General features: G+C 45.9%; 1 protein-coding gene across 5 annotated transcripts; it reads right to left on the minus strand.

Moving 5' to 3' along the window:
- Positions 1 to 335: 335 nt before the first annotated feature.
- RUSF1 (RUS family member 1) lies at positions 336 to 16,480 on the minus strand. Of its 5 annotated transcripts, none has more exons than XM_083707455.1 (15): positions 15,639 to 15,755; positions 14,156 to 14,324; positions 13,116 to 13,193; positions 12,696 to 12,810; positions 6,540 to 6,585; positions 6,030 to 6,062; positions 5,285 to 5,390; positions 4,604 to 4,705; positions 4,414 to 4,484; positions 4,046 to 4,230; positions 3,589 to 3,646; positions 2,924 to 2,994; positions 2,171 to 2,329; positions 1,191 to 1,268; positions 336 to 639 (listed from the first exon to the last, which is right to left on the minus strand). In XM_083707455.1, the coding sequence occupies exons 2-15, from the start codon at positions 14,303 to 14,305 to the stop codon at positions 545 to 547; spliced, it is 1,347 nt and encodes a 448-aa protein (XP_083563581.1). In that variant the 5' UTR covers positions 14,306 to 14,324; positions 15,639 to 15,755; the 3' UTR covers positions 336 to 544. The 5 variants fall into 5 exon arrangements, with proteins under 5 accessions (XP_083563581.1, XP_083563582.1, XP_083563583.1 ...); XM_083707456.1 differs by having other exon boundaries at positions 15,490 to 15,715; XM_083707457.1 differs by lacking the exon at positions 14,156 to 14,324 and having other exon boundaries at positions 4,046 to 4,173; positions 15,639 to 16,480.
- Between the last annotated feature and the right edge of the window lie 1,908 nt (positions 16,481 to 18,388).

Raw genomic sequence — 18,388 nt, forward strand, 5'->3', positions numbered from 1 at the left:
GCCGCACATCTGACAGCATCAGCAGCATCCAGACCCAGTCTGATTTGGAAAACAAAGAGGCCAAAGAACGGGGGAATAAATGTGACTGTGAAAATGACCAATGTGTTTTTGTATGTTCTAGGCTGGAGGCAAATGGGGAACCTGAAGGAAGGCAAGTGTTCCCACTGCAACTTATTCTGTCAGGAATGGAGATGTGTCTGCCTGAATGTTTAATTTGACAAATACAGGCCTCAAAAATGCACAAGGAAGTTATCGGTCCTGCAAAACTACTACATGCACATATATAAAATTTTCATACATACAATGCAAAAGAAGAAACACTTTTAAACTTCACATTTATAAAAAAAAGGTTTATTTTTGTGTTTCCCTCTCACCCTCAAAAAATCAGGGAGGGAGCAGGTACCCTGCGCTCCCCTCCATTTTGGCATTAAAAACTCTGACAACCCCACGTGAGGCAGAGACAGCACCTCTGGCATCGCTATGGCAACTGAGAGCCACTCTTTCCAAGGCTTTAGCAAGTCGCCATGTTAAATGTCTCTTGGAGTTAAAGGGTTTTCTTTTCAGGGATGGTCCAATCCATGCGCCACTCATCAGGGCCCAGAAGGTTCCGGTCTGTTACCCATCCTGCTGCCGTCAATCCTTGGAAGACACGGGTGGGCCCAAAGCGAAAGGAAGGGAGTCTTGTTTAGCTATAGCTATGCATTCAATTAATTCTCAACCTACACTTTCCTACTCTCTGATACAGGACAATGCAGAAGGGTGAAATATAAACAGGACTGAATGGTTTTTTGGGGGTAGAGGTGAGGATTCTTGCAAGGAGAAACAGCATGAGAAATCATAAAAACTTCTGCAGTCTTTTTAAAGGACAGCAAGTTTCCACTCCTTAGGATTAAGTTGAAAATATGTGAAGGGCAAAGCCTGATAAAAGTTCTGAAATCAGAGCAGGGGTTCTAACAGGGGTGAGGTGATTCCCTTTCCCCAGATCTAATTAATATGCTATTATACTAATCTTATTATTATGTACAGCTAAACAAGCAGCTCGATGCAAATCTATTAAATTTTCATAACTTACCTAATTTTCATAACTTACACAGGTCGTGGAAATGTAGATTTGATCGGTGCTGCATTCAGAATACTTATTTTTTATTTTTTAAGTAAAGGTCAGCATCTATATCACGACCCCACCGTACCTGCCAGGAATCTGGGAAATATTTTGTCCAACAGCTGATGTGTTTCAGAAATCGCAGTGCTGTCCTTATTCTCAGGTTCTGAATGATCTAAAAAAGAAAAAAAGGAAGGAAATCAGAGCATCCTCCCTGAGCAGGGCTACACCAAGAAAAGAGCACAGCATATTAAAATGGGTACATTGTTCGCACTTGAGCTCTAGGTATACGGTGGGCTCTAAATGCAAATAAAATAAACTATCAAGGAGCAGTCCAATAGGAAGGGGGAAATCTCTCTCTAAAAAAAAAAAAAACACGGCGGAAAATAAGGACGGAAGCAGCTGTCTTTATGCTGCCCGACAACCCAGCGTCATCCATTTTGACTGGTGGTACAATGTCAGAGAGAAAGATCACCTTCCCAACCCCTTAAGTCTCCTCCTCCTCAGTTTATCCTCATCTACAACTCTCCGAGAGAAGAACTGACCCAGAGTAGCCCTGTCAGCTTTCTTGCTGAGTGAGGACTTGAACCCTGCTCCCCCCAGGTCCAGCACTCTAACCACTACACTACACCAGTGTTTCCCAACCTTGTGCCTCCAGATGTTTTTGGCCTACAACTCCCATCATCCCTGACCACTGGTCTTGCTAGCTAGGGATGATGGGAGTTGTAGGCCAAAAACATCTGGAGGCACAAGGTTGGGAAACACTGCACTACACCACCACGTACCCCTCTGCCTGATTTCACACAGTCCTCAACCTGATTTCATGCAGGTGGCCCAAAGAGCAGAAATGGGGGGGGGGGGTGAGGGGGAGGAAGTGGGCCATGGAAAAAGAGACACAAGAAGGATGTCCCGCCCACTTTTGGCTCTGGGCCCACCTGCCACCTTCCACAGGAGCGGAGGGTAAGATTCTTCGCCCGTGGAGATGCCAGAAATTGAAGGGGGAATCTGTGTGCCCCATCCCATTGAGCTGTCCTGGCTCCCCACTCCCCTTCCCTCCTGGTTCATCACCTTCACGAAGCCTACGCTGCAGATTCAGGAGGGACTCTTCCTCCAAGGCAGACGTTGTCCCGTCTTGGTACAGCAGGACTTCCAGGAGGAAGGCGTGAGTGCAGGCCTTAATTACATCCACGCTGCCTGCCAGTCGGTGTAGGAGAATGGAGACAGTCCCTGGGGATGGAGGGAGAGAGGCGGGGCAAGGTCATCCTCATCGTTTTGTTTGTATGCCGCCTTTCCATAGTTAAAACCAGTCCTTTTTTTCAGGGGGGGACGCAGGGGTACATATGCCCCTAAATGTTTTGTGAATCTTTGTACTTTTGTCCATTTACTGTATTTATTTTTCCTTATTTGAACTATCAAATGGTGATTTTCTTGAGTCAAAATGAGAGTACCCCTAAACATTTTTTTTTCGGGAGGGAAGCACTGGTTAAAACTATGCTCAAGGTGGCTTACAACGTGACGAGATTTACACCATTGCAAACCTAACAAAAGTAATAAACAATAAATAAAACACATAAAAAGTACACAACCAAGTTGAAACAATTTCCACATAAATAATAAGTTCTAAAAATAAAGATGCAGAAATCAATACCATTAACTTACAAAATGTGACCTCTCTCTTTTTCATGCCACATTGCCTCAGGCTGCAATCTTAACCCCATTTACTTGGGAGTAAGCCCCACTGAATTCAATAGAGTAGACAAGATTAGTATTGCACTCTTAATAGCCAGACACTTCATATACGCAACTTTCTCACCGACCCACCTGCTGCTCGGTTGAAGAAGATTAAGTGATTTGTGGTGTTCCCTTCAAGGGCTTTCTGGAAATCTGCAACTCTGGTTGGAGTTGGAAGAGAAATTCATGAATGCCAAAAAGTGATACAGGTGCACCGTGGCCAGGATGGGAAATTCAATCTGAAAGACAAACCTGTGGGACTCCTCTGCACCCAGGAAGAAGAGTTTAGGCCCTGGGACCAAAGGCTGCATCTAGAAGCCTGCCTTTCAGTAGAATAAATGCATGGAGGTTTTTTACTTTTAAAAATTCAATTACATTACTTTTAAAATTCCTATAGACAACTTTTCCAGGTTATATTTACACACTGTCACTTGGCAACAATGCGGAAGTGATCGCCCCCCACCCTCTGGAATGCCTTCCCCTCAAGGAATTGGTGACACTTTCAAAAGTGCGCTTATCCAAGCTTGTCCTGGACTCTTACATGTTTAATTCTCTGTTCTGTACACTGCTCAGTTTTATTCGTGATATGTACTTTTTCTGTTTTTAAACCAGATTTCTAGGAAATCTTATTCGATTATTATTGCTATTGTTAGAGTAAGTGGGCTGAAAAACGTCACGAAGAAACGGCAAGCTTAGGAACAAATTATCTTCCAGAGAATGGAGGGTTAAAGGGTCACCTGATAGTTCTTACTCACCTGGAGGCCACAGTGTGGAGTGGTGTCCCAAGGTTCACCCTGAGCTCCTGCTGAAACCCTAGGCATGGGGGGTGAAAAACCTCCGGGTTTTTAAGGATGCAATCCTGAGGGCCTTTTGCTCAAGTCCCACCATGTTGGCGAAACCAAGGTAGGTCACCACTGTGACAGACACGCTGATCGAACCTTCCCTGACCTTGTACCCTTCAGATGTTTTAGACTATCTACAATTGGAGATGTCACTGAGGAGAGCTGAGCAAGCCATACAGAGAGACCTGGAGGGCTGCATTTGGCTCCCCACCAAATGACCTGGGACATAATGTGACTGTCAGATCTATGGTCTCCCTCTCCCACCAAAGGATGGGGTGGGGGAGAAGAAGAGGAGACAGAAGGCATGAGCATGGCCAAAGCTCTCAGGCAGCACCACTCCTCCTTCCCCCTGGCACCAGAGGCTCCTTACCTGGCACCAGAGGCTCCTGAGGGTTGGCGAGAGCAGGGCCCAGCACTTTACCCCGCTGCAAAAAATGCCGCAAGACCAGGCGGAGCCGGGCACGGTTGAGGGTCTCCATGCAGACGGATCGTACCGCCCTATAATTGGCGTAGAGATGCAAGGCAGTGAAGAGGCCGTAGAGGGAATAAGTGAGGCTGAAAGGAAAGGAAGCAGAGAAATCAGAGAAAAGACTCACCTAAGAAAGGACCTTCTTCTGTCCCTCAGTGGCCCCTGCCAAACACTTCCATTCCTTCTATCCTTGTAAAACCTGGCTCTTCCACAGCCCACCTCCCTACCTGCCACGCAGAGAGAGAGAGAGGCAGCATCTTTCCACTCACCGGAGATTGTCTGCTACAAGAGGAATGAGGAGGAGACTGAAGAAGAGGCCAGCTAGGTTCACCAGGGTCTCCTGGGTAAGCAAGAGAGGACGTCACCAGAAGGCAAATGGTAGGCCTCAGGCCTTGCACAGCCCTAACAAGAGTTGGCTAACGCATGCCTCATTCCATCCACACACCCTAGCACTCTCACCTGGCTTCCATCTTTGGCCGAAACATCGGCCATGTTGTCCCGCCGGGCCTGGTGCATGGTGAGGGCTGCCCGAGTGGCCCCTCCAGCAACTCCCACAATGCACTGAAGCAGAGAGAAAAATGGAGATGGAAGGAGAACAGAAAACTTTGTGGGTCACACACTGACACAACTACATACTCCTCCAAACAAACGACAGAACATGACACCATGACCTCCTCAGCCACCCAGGCTATCCACAACCCATCAGGAAAATTAGGATGAAAATGGACACCAAGCTTTGTCCCAATACTGGCTCACAGAAGCCTTAGGCCACATTTGCACCATACATTTAAAGCACTATGATACCAGGTTAAACAGTGGCTTTCCCCAAAGAATTCTGGGAGCTAAGACCCCTGATTTTCCTCCCAGAGTAGAATTCCTAGGGTGGTTTAACAGCCAATCCCCAGTGAGCTCTGGGAATTGTAGTTCTGTGAGGGTAAACTACAGGTCCCAGAATTCTTTGGAGGAAGCCACGATTGTTTAAAGTGGCACCATAGTCCTTTTAATATATTGTGTGAACGTGACCTTACAATAAATGTCTCACCCAGTTATACCCGCCAAGTTCCACTCCAGTTGCACATCTCAATTATCCCAGCATCTCACCAAGCCAACTCCCATCCCTCCTCATTTATTTATTTTTACCTTGAAGAAGCCACTGATGCAAACAATGAGAGTGAAGCATGCTGGGAATGCTGGGGCCAGGATCTCCATTAAGATGGCCAGGTCATTCAGGACATCAGCAAAGAGCCTAAGAGGTGGTTTTTTTGTGGGGGGGGGTATTAAGTGTCAATCAAAGAGAAAACACTGACCCAGCAAGTGTCTGTCTAAGCACAACACCCACAAGAAGGCAATTAACGACAACCTGGAATCTAAATATCCGTACAATACAAACTGAAATAATGTGGGACTGGTCTTATAAAATCATTTTATATCACGAGTATAAACAATTACAAACATGGTCTGAAATCACTCAACTCAGTAAAATAAACCCAAACACATTTCGCCCTTATTGTATTCCCCAGTAGTCAATAATATTAATACATACATATGTACACACAGAGAGAGAGAGGCATATATTTCAATGTATTTCAAACAGTTGGAGACATCAGTGAAATTAATAAGTAAACACACACCAAATAAGGCTACTACTGGTCTTGTTTCTTATCATACTACAGATGGCCACATATGTGTGCCTGTAAACCAAAACTAGCACTCAAGCAAAGCCATAAACCGTCCTTCCAACTGGAACATATGTCTAAAAGTGTCCTAGCTAATGAACCAACAGAAACTACAGTTGGTGATAAAGTACTGGATTTGTACCCAATTTTAGACATGCAGCTAGAGAGGAGAACACCCATGAAGTTGGGGTCAAAACACCCCTCTTTACCTCCATTGCTTCGCATCGCAGTCCAGCTTGCTCCTGGAAGATAAAAAGAAAATGGGTTAATGTGAGAAGGAGGAGGACAGGGCCCCACAGAGAACAAACAGGGGGCCCCTTGCAGCCTAGCCTACCCCATAAGATTGTTGTAGGGATAAAACTGGGGCAGGGGGTATAAAATCATGTGTGCCACCTTGAAGGAAAGGTGGGATAGCAATGGCTTCTAGCCATTATGGTTCTGTTACATCTCCGCTGCCAGTGGCAGCATGTCTCTGTGTACCAGTTCATGGGGGGGTAGGAAATCTCAAGTTGGGAAAACCCTTTGTTGCCCTCAGGTCCTCCTTCTGGGCTCCCCATAGGCATCTGGTGGGGCACTGCATGAACAGGGGGTGGGACTAGATGGGGCTTTGATCCAGCAATGCACAGGAATAAATAAAATAGGATCAGTCCCACCCTTGCACATTTCCTCCTCCCCACCCCGCACTAGCACCAACAACACAGGGCGGAAGCAGGACTCACCCCTTACTCCAGGCAAAGAGAATTCGGCCCAGCATCCCAGTCCCATCTGAGGAAGAAGGGATAGAGAGCACACATCAGTGGTTGCCACAAAGGGACAACTGGTCCACGTGAGATTGGAGGTTACAGGAAGCTGGCTCGCAACACAGTTTGAATCTGCAAGTTAAAGGAGCTTCTTTTTGGAGTGGGGTAGAGACTATATTGCTGGCAAGATGAGGAATGAACTGGAAATGGGAGAACAGTGCTGATGGGGGTCATATTAACCTGAGTAGTTCTGGGTTCAAATCAAGATGAACAGATTTGGGGAAAGGCTCTGAGGGAGCAGTTTTACATGGCACATTCTCCCCTCCTGCTTGCCAAAACTTAGGCAACATTCAGCCATGGGCTCTATTGCATTAGATTTACTGTTTATACTGCTAGCCCTTCTGTTTCTAAATGTTCCTAAATGTTGTGGGGCAGTAAAGAGGGTTTGATTTTGTGGGCACCAGTAATTTAAGTGCTGTTTAAACCTTTACTAAACATTTATTTTTTAGGGACACGGGTGGCGCTGTGGGTTAAACCACAGAGCATAGGGCTTGCCAATCAGAAAGTTGGCGTTCAAATCCCCGCGACGGGGTGAGCTTCCGTTGCTCGGTCCCTGCTCCTGTTCAGTTTCTGTTAATTGATTCTCATGAAAACTTACAGATTCTGGCTTCACACAATTAACTCAAGGCAGTGTCAATTTACTCTTGGCAGAAAGCCAAGGTCTGCTTGACCTAGAAACTACTTACTCTGATTGGTTAACGACCAGCACTCAACTCTGTTATCTAGGAATGCTAGCACAGTTTGTGTAGGGGGTGTGTTAGGAGTAGAAGTGCTGTGTTTGGTTGAGAGAGAGAGAGAAAGAAAGGATTTATTTTGCTTTGCTTTGCATGCAGAAACTCTGCTGGTTTTATTTTTTCCTTTTAATAAATCCTGTAAATAGTTATTCTGAGTCTAGCTGACTAGTCATTTCCACCTCAACTAGCTTCTTCGCTGTGCAGGAAAACTCTGCTACGTTTGGGCTAAAGCCATTAGAGCTATGCCTGACACTTCAAAGTTCCAAGAGGTTATGGGGAATTGTGCTGCCAGCCTGAGTTGTGGTGGTGTCAGCATCAACGGTGTTGGTTCCAGTAGTTCTAGAAGTTGTTGTTCCTGTTGGTGCAGCAGATGGACACTGGCTGGTTCCTGACTGCTGTGAGCTGGTGATGCAGTGGACACAAGGACAACAGCTGCAGCGGGCTAGTGCTGGGTGCTGTGGTTCCTGATTTCTCTCTCGGTGGTCGTGAGTAGCTGGTTCCGGGTTCCAGGGACATCGCTCTCAAGATGGCCTCACAACCAGTTCAGATGGCTTTTGAGCGTCTGAATGACTCCAATTACTTGCTGTGGTCGGAACGCATGCAGGCAGTGCTGCAGAGGGATCGTCTCTGGCAAGTGGTGAGTAAGTTTCCTGCGAAGCCTGATGATGAAGACCTCGATAAAGACCAAAGAGCAAGGGCCACAATTGTCTTGGGGCTGGAAGATTCCCAGTTGCCGTATGTGAGGGGAATCAAGACAGCTAGAGGTGTGTGGCAAGCACTTAAAGAACTCCATGTGCGTGAGACAGCGGTTTCCAAGCTGTTCATTCACAAGGCATTGTACAAGGCAATGTTACAGCCTGGGGTTACAATGCAGGAACACCTACACAGTTTACAGTTAAAGTTTACTGCGCTACAGGAAAGAGACTGTGCGTTAGACCAGCAGGAGAAGGTGGCTATTATTTTGAGTTCTCTCCCGGAAAGCTGGGATAATTTAGTTTTGTCTCTAGAAGGCATCCAGGAGCGTGATTTATCAGTCAGTTATGTTACTGGGCGTTTGATTGAAGAATGGCAGAAGAGGCAAGAAAGGTCGTTCGCTGCAGAGGCTTCTACAGGCGGGCGGTTTGGAAGGAGTACTCATGCCGTGCCAGAGGTGAAGCAAAAGCAGCGTACCGGTGAGGAGTCAGCGTTTGCTGTTAGGCGTTGTTTCCGATGTGGGTCTTCAGCGCATCTAAAACGACAATGTCCGGAAGTTGGTCAAGTCTCGGTGGCCGGTGCAGGAGCAGAGACGAGATCAGCAGCAGCAGCAGCGTAAAAAGAAATTCTTCAAACGAAAACAGTCGGCTCAGCTGGTGACCGCCGAGGTCAAGATTGCTGATGAGAAACAAGCTGTCTGGGTGGTCGATTCGGGAGCATCTCGGCACATCGTAAATTCAGATGAATTGTTTGCTTCCAAGAACTCAGCACAGCGCAGCCAGGTGGCTCTAGCAGACGGAAGTACTTCCGAAGTGATTTCGGGGGGTGCAGTTTTTGTTCCTTGTCTTTGTGAATGCCTGCAAAATGTACTTTGTGTGCCTTCATTAAGGAGCAATCTGATGTCTGTAGATTGTTTGCTAAAAGCTGGGTTTAAGGTGTATTTTGAAGGAGACAGTTGCATTATTAAGAAGGCTGGTGAGATTTTAGGCACTGCTAAGTCAGAGGGAGGCTTGTTTTGGCTTAAAGCAGGATCTCAAGTTGCAGCAGTAGTCAGTAAATCTCAGCCTGCAGTGAATAACAAAGCTATACATGACAACTGTGTGCACTTATTGCATAGGAAAATGGGGCATGCTGGCTGGAAAAGTGTACTAAAAATGTCTGAATTGGCTGATGGGGTTAATTTAAAGAGTTGTAACAAGTACCTTGATTGTAATGTTTGTAAAAAGGTTAAAACCCACAGAGTCTCTTACCCCAGAAGTGACAGAGTTAGTGAGTCACCGCTACAGCTGGTTCACATGGACGTAATTGGTCCATTTGCTGTAAGCAGGGGTGGATCGCGTTTTTCATTAACAATTGTGGATGATGCCACGCGTTACTCTTGGGTTTTTCCCATGAAGAATAAGGGTGATGTGTTCACTAAGTTTAAAGGCTGGGTGGCATCTGTGGAAAGATTTCTGTCCACTAAACTCAGAAGGATTCAGACGGACAGAGGTGGTGAATTTATGTCAAATGCTTTTAGAGATTGGTTACAAAAGCGTGGCATTGGGCATAGAAAAACGAACGCTTTTTCCCCAGAGGAGAATGGCGTTGCAGAGCGAAAAAACAGATCTTTACAAAATATGATGTTTGCCATGCTTGATGATGCTGATTTGCCCATGTCTTATTGGGGGAGAGCATGCTCACCGCGTGTTATCTCCAAAATAGGCTCTTTCATCAAACAATAGGTACAACTCCGTACTTTAAATTGTTTCAGAAAAAACCCAAAATTGACCATTTGCATGTGTTTGGATCAAAAGCCTGGGTATTAATTCCAAAACAAATGAGAAAGAAGGGAGATCCTAAGACCAAACAGTTAGTGTTTGTGGGTTACCAGGAGCTGGGAAAAGGTTTCCGCTTTGCTGAAGGGACAAATGGCATTGTGATCTCCAGGAATGCCAATTTTTGTGAACATAGTGGCTGGGAGAGACTACATGCCAATACTGAGGTTTGGTTTGAACCTTCCCAGGAGCTTCATGACTCTGAAGGTAAACATAGAGAATCAGAGTCTGAGGGGGAGGAAAGTTCAGATAAGAGCTCTCAAGAAAGTGGAATTAGCCAGAGACCAGTTGCTAAGCAACAAAAGAGAGGTCATAGTTCTGAGGAGGAAAGTGGGTCAGAAGAAAAATTTTCTCCCAGAAGATCTAAAAGACAAAACAAAGGAGTGCCTCTGGTGCGTTTTTCTCCAGATACTACAAATGTGTTTAGTGTAATTGCAGAGCCCAAGAGTTTTCAGGAGGTGTTAAAGCTACCAAAAGAGGAGGCAGAGCTCTGGAAACAGGCAATGGAGGAAGAGATGTCCTCTCTGAATGAGCACAAGGTCTTTACACCAGTAGCAGCTCCTGAGGGGGCAAAGATTATAGGCTGCAGGTGGGTGTACAAACATAAACCTCTGGTGACAGGAAAGTACAAATACAAAGCTTGTTTAGTGGCTCAAGGATACTCTCAGAGGCCTGGAAAAGATTATGATGAGACTTTTCCCCCTACTGCTAAGGGGGACAGTGTAAGGCTGATTCTAACGCTTGGAGCAAAGAGAAAACTCCTGTTAAACCATTTTGATATCCAGACTGCATATTTACATGCATCAATATCAGAAGACCTGTATCTAGCCGAACCGGCTGGTTATGAGACAGGTTCCAATAGAGTGTTGAAATTAAACAAAGCTCTATATGGTCTCAAACAGGCTGCAAGATCTTGGAACAAATGTTTCCATGAGGCCTTAGTGTCATTTGGTTTCAAGCAGAGTACAGCTGACAATTGTGTTTATGTACGTGGTACAGGCAATGATCAAGAGTTTTGTCTGATTTATGTAGATGATGTATTGTATGCTTGCAAAACAGATAAACAAACTAAAAGGTTTGCCAAGCAATTGTTCAGTAAGTTCAAAGTGAAAGACTTAGGCCTGGTTAGGACATATCTAGGGTTGGAAGTGTGCTGGGCCCAAGATGGCAGCTGCCTAATTAGTCAGCAGAACAAAGTTAAACAACTACTGACTACATACAGGATGCAGGATTGCAAAGGGGAAGTGGTGCCTATGGATCCAGGTTTCATAAAAACACTTCATATAGATGAGAGTCCTGAATTTGAACATCCTGATGTATATCATTCTGTAATTGGAAGTTTATTGTATCTAGCACAGTGGTCCAGACCTGATATTAGCTACGCAGTAGGCATACTAAGTAGATTGGTCTCAAAACCCACACTAAATGCCTGGAAAGGGGTAAAACAAGTTCTGAGATACCTCAAACAGACAATTGGCTATATGTTACAATTAAATTCTTCAGAGGATGAAATGTTGAGTTGCTACTGTGATAGTGACTGGGGAAATTTGCCAGATAGAAAATCTGTCACAGGACTAGTCATAATGGTCGGTGGAGCTTTAATCAGCTGGCGGTCACGCAAGCAAGACGTTGTAAGTGTGTCATCAACGGAATCTGAGTACGCCGCATTGAGTGAATTGTGCAACGAAGTGATTTATTTCAAGCATTTGTTAGCAGATTTAAATGTAAATTGTGGAGAACCAGTACAAGTTTACATTGATAATCAGGCTTGTATAACCTTAAGTAAAACAGAGGGTTTCAAATCACGTTCCAAACATATCTCTGTAAAATACCAAAATGTACGTTGCTGTGTACAAGACAATATAATCACATGTACTTATGTATCAAGTGAAGAAAATGTAGCAGATGTATTAACTAAACCATTAGCAAAGATAAAGAACAAGCAAATGTGCAAGGGTTTAGGTTTGCTGGAAAAATAATCTCCTACATAGGTGTTATTTGATGTTAATTGTCCAGCAGAATCTGTGAGGGGGTGTTCAGTTTCTGTTAATTGATTCTCATGAAAACTTACAGATTCTGGCTTCACACAATTAACTCAAGGTAGTGTCAATTTACTCTTGGCAGAAAGCCAAGGTCTGCTTGACCTAGAAACTACTTACTCTGATTGGTTAACGACCAGCACTCAACTCTGTTATCTAGGAATGCTAGCACAGTTTGTGTAGGGGGTGTGTTAGGAGTAGAAGTGCTGTGTTTGGTTGAGAGAGAGAGAGAAAGAAAGGATTTATTTTGCTTTGCTTTGTATGCAGAAACTCTGCTGGTTTTATTTTTTCCTTTTAATAAATCCTGTAAATAGTTATTCTGAGTCTAGCTGACTAGTCATTTCCATCTCAACTAGCTTCTTTGCTGTGCAGGAAAACTCTGCTACGTTTGGGCTAAAGCCATTAGAGCTATGCCTGACACTTCAAAGTTCCAAGAGCTCCTGCCAACCTAGCAGTTCAAAAGCACTTCAAAGTTCAAGTAGATAAATAGGTACCACTCCAGTGGGAAGATAAACAGCGTTTCTGTGCGCTGCTCTGATTTGCCAGAAGCGGCTTAGTCATGCTGGCCACATGACCTGGAAGCTGTACACTGGCTCCCTCGGCCAACAAAGCGAGATGAGCGCTGCAACCCCAGAGTCGGCCACGACTGGACCTAATGGTCAGGGGTCCCTTTACCCTTTACCTTTAAGCATTTATTTAAAGTTCCAAGCAAGCACCTTGAGCTGCTTCTAACTGTGGGAAAGGATCAGAAGAAGAAAAGTCACAGAGGATTAACAGAAGGGCAAGTCCCACCTTTCAGGATCCAAGTGACAGTGGCAGCTGTGACGGTTGAAGCCTCATCCCCGACTCCCACCCCTTTCAGCACAGCCTGGGTGGCCAGAGTCCCTGTGATGCTACTGGCAAAGGCCTGGGTTGGGGCAGGGAAAAGAGAGGGGGGCAGTTAGGGCAGAACAGAGGAGGGTTTTTGCCCCACTTAACCACCAGTTTGAGACCTTCCCTTGGGCCTTCAATATCCTATCCTGCCTCAAACCACACAGTTTCACCCAAGCCAAAATACTTCCTTTAAAAAATACCCTCCACCAAACTGATGCCCTCACTTTCTCCAGCCTCTGATAATGAAGAGGGCGAGCAGGATGTTGGAAACCAATCACCCCACCAAAAAGCAGACCACGCCCACCCCTGCCCCACCAGGATGGAGAATAGAGCCTTCACCTGCACCGTGTCCCAAATCTGGTAGGCCAGGTAGTCTGAACTCACACTTTCCGGATAACCCTGGGGTAGGAAGACCAACTGCAGAAAGGAGAATAGAGGTGGTTGTCATTGTTTTTAAATTCACGACCACTGAGACACATCTGTTTTGACTGTTGGAGTACTTCGGACTTGTTGCCACATGTTTCCCCTCTCATCCCCATCCAAAGAGAAAAGGGTGGCTGTAGGCTCAGCAGTCCCTCTTCGATTTTTTTAAGAGCATTGTTTTTGCATCCCAGAGATACGTTGCCTTTCATGCCCACACCTAAGGCCACACAATATGTTTCAAGCGGTATGATACCCCTTTAACTGTCATGGCTTCCCCCAAGAATCCTATCCTGGGAACTGTAGTTTATTAGTGGTGCTGAGAGCTGCTACAAGACCCCTATTCCCCTCCCAGAGCTACAATAACCAGAGGTCGCTGGGAATAGGGTTTGTTTGCTGAGCATTTTGAAAACATATTTTAAGAGTCAGGGATGCTTTTCCTCTTCACCCTCCTTCTTGCCAAGACACAACCTGGCATAATACGAAGCACTCGCTCCCATTGACAGATAACACATCACACCCAAGTTCTGCCCTACATCTGTTCCCAACCAATTTCCCTTCTTCAAAAACACGAATCATGCAGCATGCATGATGCATCTGGTATCACTTATCCCTTTCTGCTCCCACACCTCACACACACACACACACACACAACCAATATACACCAAGGCATCCTTCTTCCCATCACTATCTTCTTCCTAAACCACTATCATCAAACAGTCCTTCCATCCACTCTGCTAAATCTGTCCTGCAAAAACACAAATGGACAATGGACGTTTGTGTGTGTGTGTGTGTGTCCATATACAAACACACACTCTCTCTCATACACACACAGAGAGAGAGAGAGAGAGAGAGAGAGAGAGAGAGAGAGAGAGAGAATTTAATAAATAATAATAATTCGCATATACAACATTCAGGAGCCCTTTGGAAAAACAAACCAACAGAAGCTGTTTTCTCACCATGAAGATCTCCCGTAGTGAACGGAATCCTTGATTTTGAGGTCCATCTGGAATGCAGTCTAGCCTCCCATCAGGCAAGGCCCGGTAGTGCTGAGCACTGCGAGAGCCATAACTTTCCATACAAAGTGGCTGAACCCCCAAATTGGTCATATCTCAAGCAGCTCCTAAACTGTTAAGGACACACAGTATTATTAATCAATTGTTAATTTTGCATTTGAGAAACAGAGTATGTGAACAGGAATGCATAGGTTAGGTCATGAGAACCTCAGGTCCAAGGACTAGATGTGGCCCTCTAAGCCTTTCTACCTGGCCCTTGGGATTTTCCTCAGGGCAGCCATGTCTTCTCCTGACCGGGATGTGTTCTTAAACTCTGATAAGGGCTTCCCCTGCACTGTACATTTAAAGTAGTAGCATACCACGTTGAACAGTCATGGCTTCCCCAAAGGAATCCTAGTAACTGTAGTTTGCTAAGCATCCTGAGAGTAGTTAGGAGACCCCTTTTCCCCTCACAGAGTTGCAATTCCCAGAATTTCCTGGAAATTCCCAGTATTCTCTTTTGGCCTCTGCTTAAAACATTTTCGTTTAGGCAAGCCTACCAGACAACGCAGGTGGACGCAGGTGGCGCTGTGGGTAAAAGCCTCAGCGCCTAGGGCTTGCCGATCGAAAGGTCGGTGGTTCGAATCCCTGCGGCGGGGTGCGCTCCCGCTGCTCGGTCCCAGCGCCTGCCAACCTACAACTCCCATGATCCTCGGGTTAAGTACTTAATTCGTTCCGGAGGTCTGTTCTTAACCTAAAACTGTTCTTAACCTGAAGCACCGCTTTAGCTAATGGGGCCTCCTGCTGCCGCCGCGCTGCCAGAGCACGATTTCTGTTCTTATCCTGAAGCAAAGTTCTTAACCTGAGGTACTATTTCTGGGTTAGCGGAGTCTGTATCCTGAAGCCTATGTAACCTGAAGCGTATGTAACCCGAGGTACCACTGTATTTGCTTTCTTGCTGGCCTTATTGATAATGTTAATATTTCTTGTAAACCACTTAAAGGTCGTATCACAATCAAGCGGCATATAAATTTTGCTAAATAAAACCAATAAATTACACTACTTTCACAAAGTACTCTAGACAGATTGCCACTTTACCGACACAACTGATCTATCCCAAAAGCCCCAGCTAAGTCATTTCCAGATGCTGGTTGCTTTAAAAACAAAACAAAACAAAACAAAAACCTTCCACATTTAAAGGCGTGTGCATCCTAGAACATTATAAACAGAGGGAATCCCCAAGTATTCAGCACAGGCAACCCAACCCCCTTTTGCACCTAGCTCCTGGGCATACATACAGATATTGTCCCTTAAGCTCTAAGAATGTACGGGGGACGCATCCGGAAGCCAGCTTTTCCCAGCAGTGATTGTTGACTGGCAGCTCTGATGGCTCCCGGATCTCTCTCCGGGGCTTGGCATGGCACCGCCACCCTGAGCCCAGCCTAACCTTTGCAAGCCGCCGTCCAGGCGCCACCCGCTCAGCGCCCAGATCTATTTCGCCAAGTGGCAGGTCTCGGTTGCTCCATTCTGGGGAGGCTAGGGCTGCAGAGGATGCCGGGGGATAATTGCAAGGGACTATGGGGGCTGTAGTTTTGGATGGCATTGAGTGCCTCTTCCTCTCCCTAACCTGTGTCCTCCTTCGTTATTAAGATACAGTAGAGTGTTTGCTTCTTAGGGAAGAAAAAGAAATCCGGAGGGGTGGTCATATTAATCTGTCACAGCGGCGCAGGATCTTGCAGGTTGTGGAAACTCTTTTAACAAATGTCTTATGGCGTAAGGTTTTGTGGACTAGGCTTACGATGCCAGCTGGCAAATTATATAGATTAAAAGTTATACCGTAATTAATGCGCTCGGTAGCACAAGACTACTGTTAAATAAATAACAAAAGCCTTTTTTTGCGGGGGTGGAAAATGCATATTTACACGCACCCCGAATACCCCATCTCCAGGTTCTTAAGTCTTATCCGCGAAGGTATCGCTGCTTAAAACGCTTGCAGAGGTACACAGATTTGACAGCAGCTTTTCCCAGCGTGGATTTGGGGAAAGCTCTGCAGGGGAAATTGCTGCCTGTCACGCAGCCGCCGAAGGCACAGGGGCTTTAAAGGGGGAGAGAGAGAAAGGGGGCGCCTTCCGTTCTGTTGCGGGGCTGGAGCTGGTTCGTTCCCAGCTGACGCAGCAGTTCTTTACTGCGCGGGATTTAGCTGGAGAGAAACGAGGCGCAAAAACTCAACGCGAAAAGGAACCGTTTCCTCCTTTACGAAATAGGCAGCCACGTCCTCCGGGAAGCACCTCCAGCAATCCGGAAACGCCGAGGATCCAGCAGGAACGACGGGAAGAGTTGCAACCCCGGTTCCAAAGAGCTCTGGGAAATGTGGTCCTCCATCGTTGCAGTTGCTGTCATGACCGTCCATAGAATTCTGTTTTTCTCCGAGTTTATTGAATCCCTTTTAAAGCCATCTAAGTCCACAGCCATCACCACCCCATGCCGTGGCAATAAATCCCACAATGATTTATTTTTTAAAAAAGAAGTGGAGAACGTTTATGCATACAATCTGCTGATTTCCATCTGAATTAGCAAGGTGCAATGGGGGACAACAGAAGAGATGGTTGGACAGCGTTCTTGAAGTGTTCTTGAAGCTACTAACATGAGTTTAACCAAATTGCAGGAGGCAGTGGAAGACAGGAGTGCCTGGTGGTCCATGGAAGAGTCGGACATGACTAAACGACTAAACAATAATAACAAGCTACTTGATTTCTAACTGCCTTGCACATTACATCAAGCAGTCTTTCTTACCAAAATGCAGCCAGAGAATAATATTGAGAGGGGGAGCTGTATTTTCAATAGCTGCAACTTGCTCTTGTCACTGAAGGTTGTATTATCTCTGACAAGCAGAGTTGGGATAGATTTGTATATATAAGCTGTTTTTGTGGATGGGATCTTAGAAACAAGATTCTCCGGGGACCAAAAAGTTGTGGTATCTAAAAGCAACAACAGCTGCTTTGTGTTTTTGGCTAACAAGTGACTTCAGCAGAAACTCCTGGCCCTCATCAGGACCCCAGCACTCGACTTTGTTTTAATCTCTTCTTGTTCTATGAGGGGGCTGTGTGAGTTATATAAAAAAAAAGCAGCATAGAAATGCTGTAAAATAAATACATACAAAAAAATTCCTAAAGCCCTTCCATGTTTTTACAATACTTGTAGCTACATACAGAATTTGAGATGGAGGCAAGCTTTCACTTTAAAAAGTTACTCTTCTTATTTCTGGCTGGCTTTTTCCAGTGCTAGTAAAAGCAACTGGTCCTTTTATCCTGCAGCTCAACTGGCCTAGTGAATTGCTAGGGAACAATCCATTCTTTCCCTGCACTGCTGATTCCTCTAGCCACTTGCACTGTGCTTTCCTTCTTTGGGGACAGTTCACCTCACCAGCTCTGAAATGTGTGCCATTTGCTCCTGAGCCATGACTGCCCAGTCCTGGTTAGACCCAGATCCTATTTATTTCCCCCCTAATCTTCACAACACTTTCCACTCAGCTCTCCTTCCTCAAGACTGAGTCTGTTACTGCATTGGTCTTCAAACTGCTGCACAAGGACAGCAAACTGCTTCATCTAAGGTGGGCCACAACCACAGCAGAACAACCACCATACAAATATTAAAAGGTAAAGGTAAAGGTACCCCTGACCGTACGGGCCAGTCTTGACAGACTCTGGGGTTGTGTGCCCATCTCACTCAAGAGGCCAGGAGCCAGTGCTGTACGGAGACACTTCCGGGTCACGTGGCCAGCGTGACATCGCTGCTCTGGCGAGCCAGAGCCGCACACGGAAACGCCGTTTACCTTCCCACTGGTAAGCAGTCCCTATTTATCTACTTGCACCCGGAGGTGCTTTCGAACTGCTAGGTTGGCAGGCGCTGGGACCGAGCAGCGGGAGCGCACCCCGCCGCAGGGATTCGAACCGCCGACCTTTCGATCGGCAAGTCCTAGGCGCTGAGGCTTTAACCCACAGCGCCACCTGCGTCCCCTATACAAATATTATTACTCCTCAAACAAAGGTTTGTGTTAAAAGTGAGTCTGAATATGGAAAGGTTAAAGTCTGCTGTGACCACGTTAACATGCACAGCCAGTCCATGGCGTTCATGCGTGATTCCTTGTGTATCTCTGTCTCCTCAAACCCTCCTCACCCCACAAAGCTAAGCTTTGCT

This window comes from Podarcis gaigeae (assembly GCF_964106915.1).
Source record: "Podarcis gaigeae genome assembly, chromosome: 13".
NCBI classification, from domain to species: Eukaryota; Metazoa; Chordata; class Lepidosauria; order Squamata; family Lacertidae; genus Podarcis; species Podarcis gaigeae.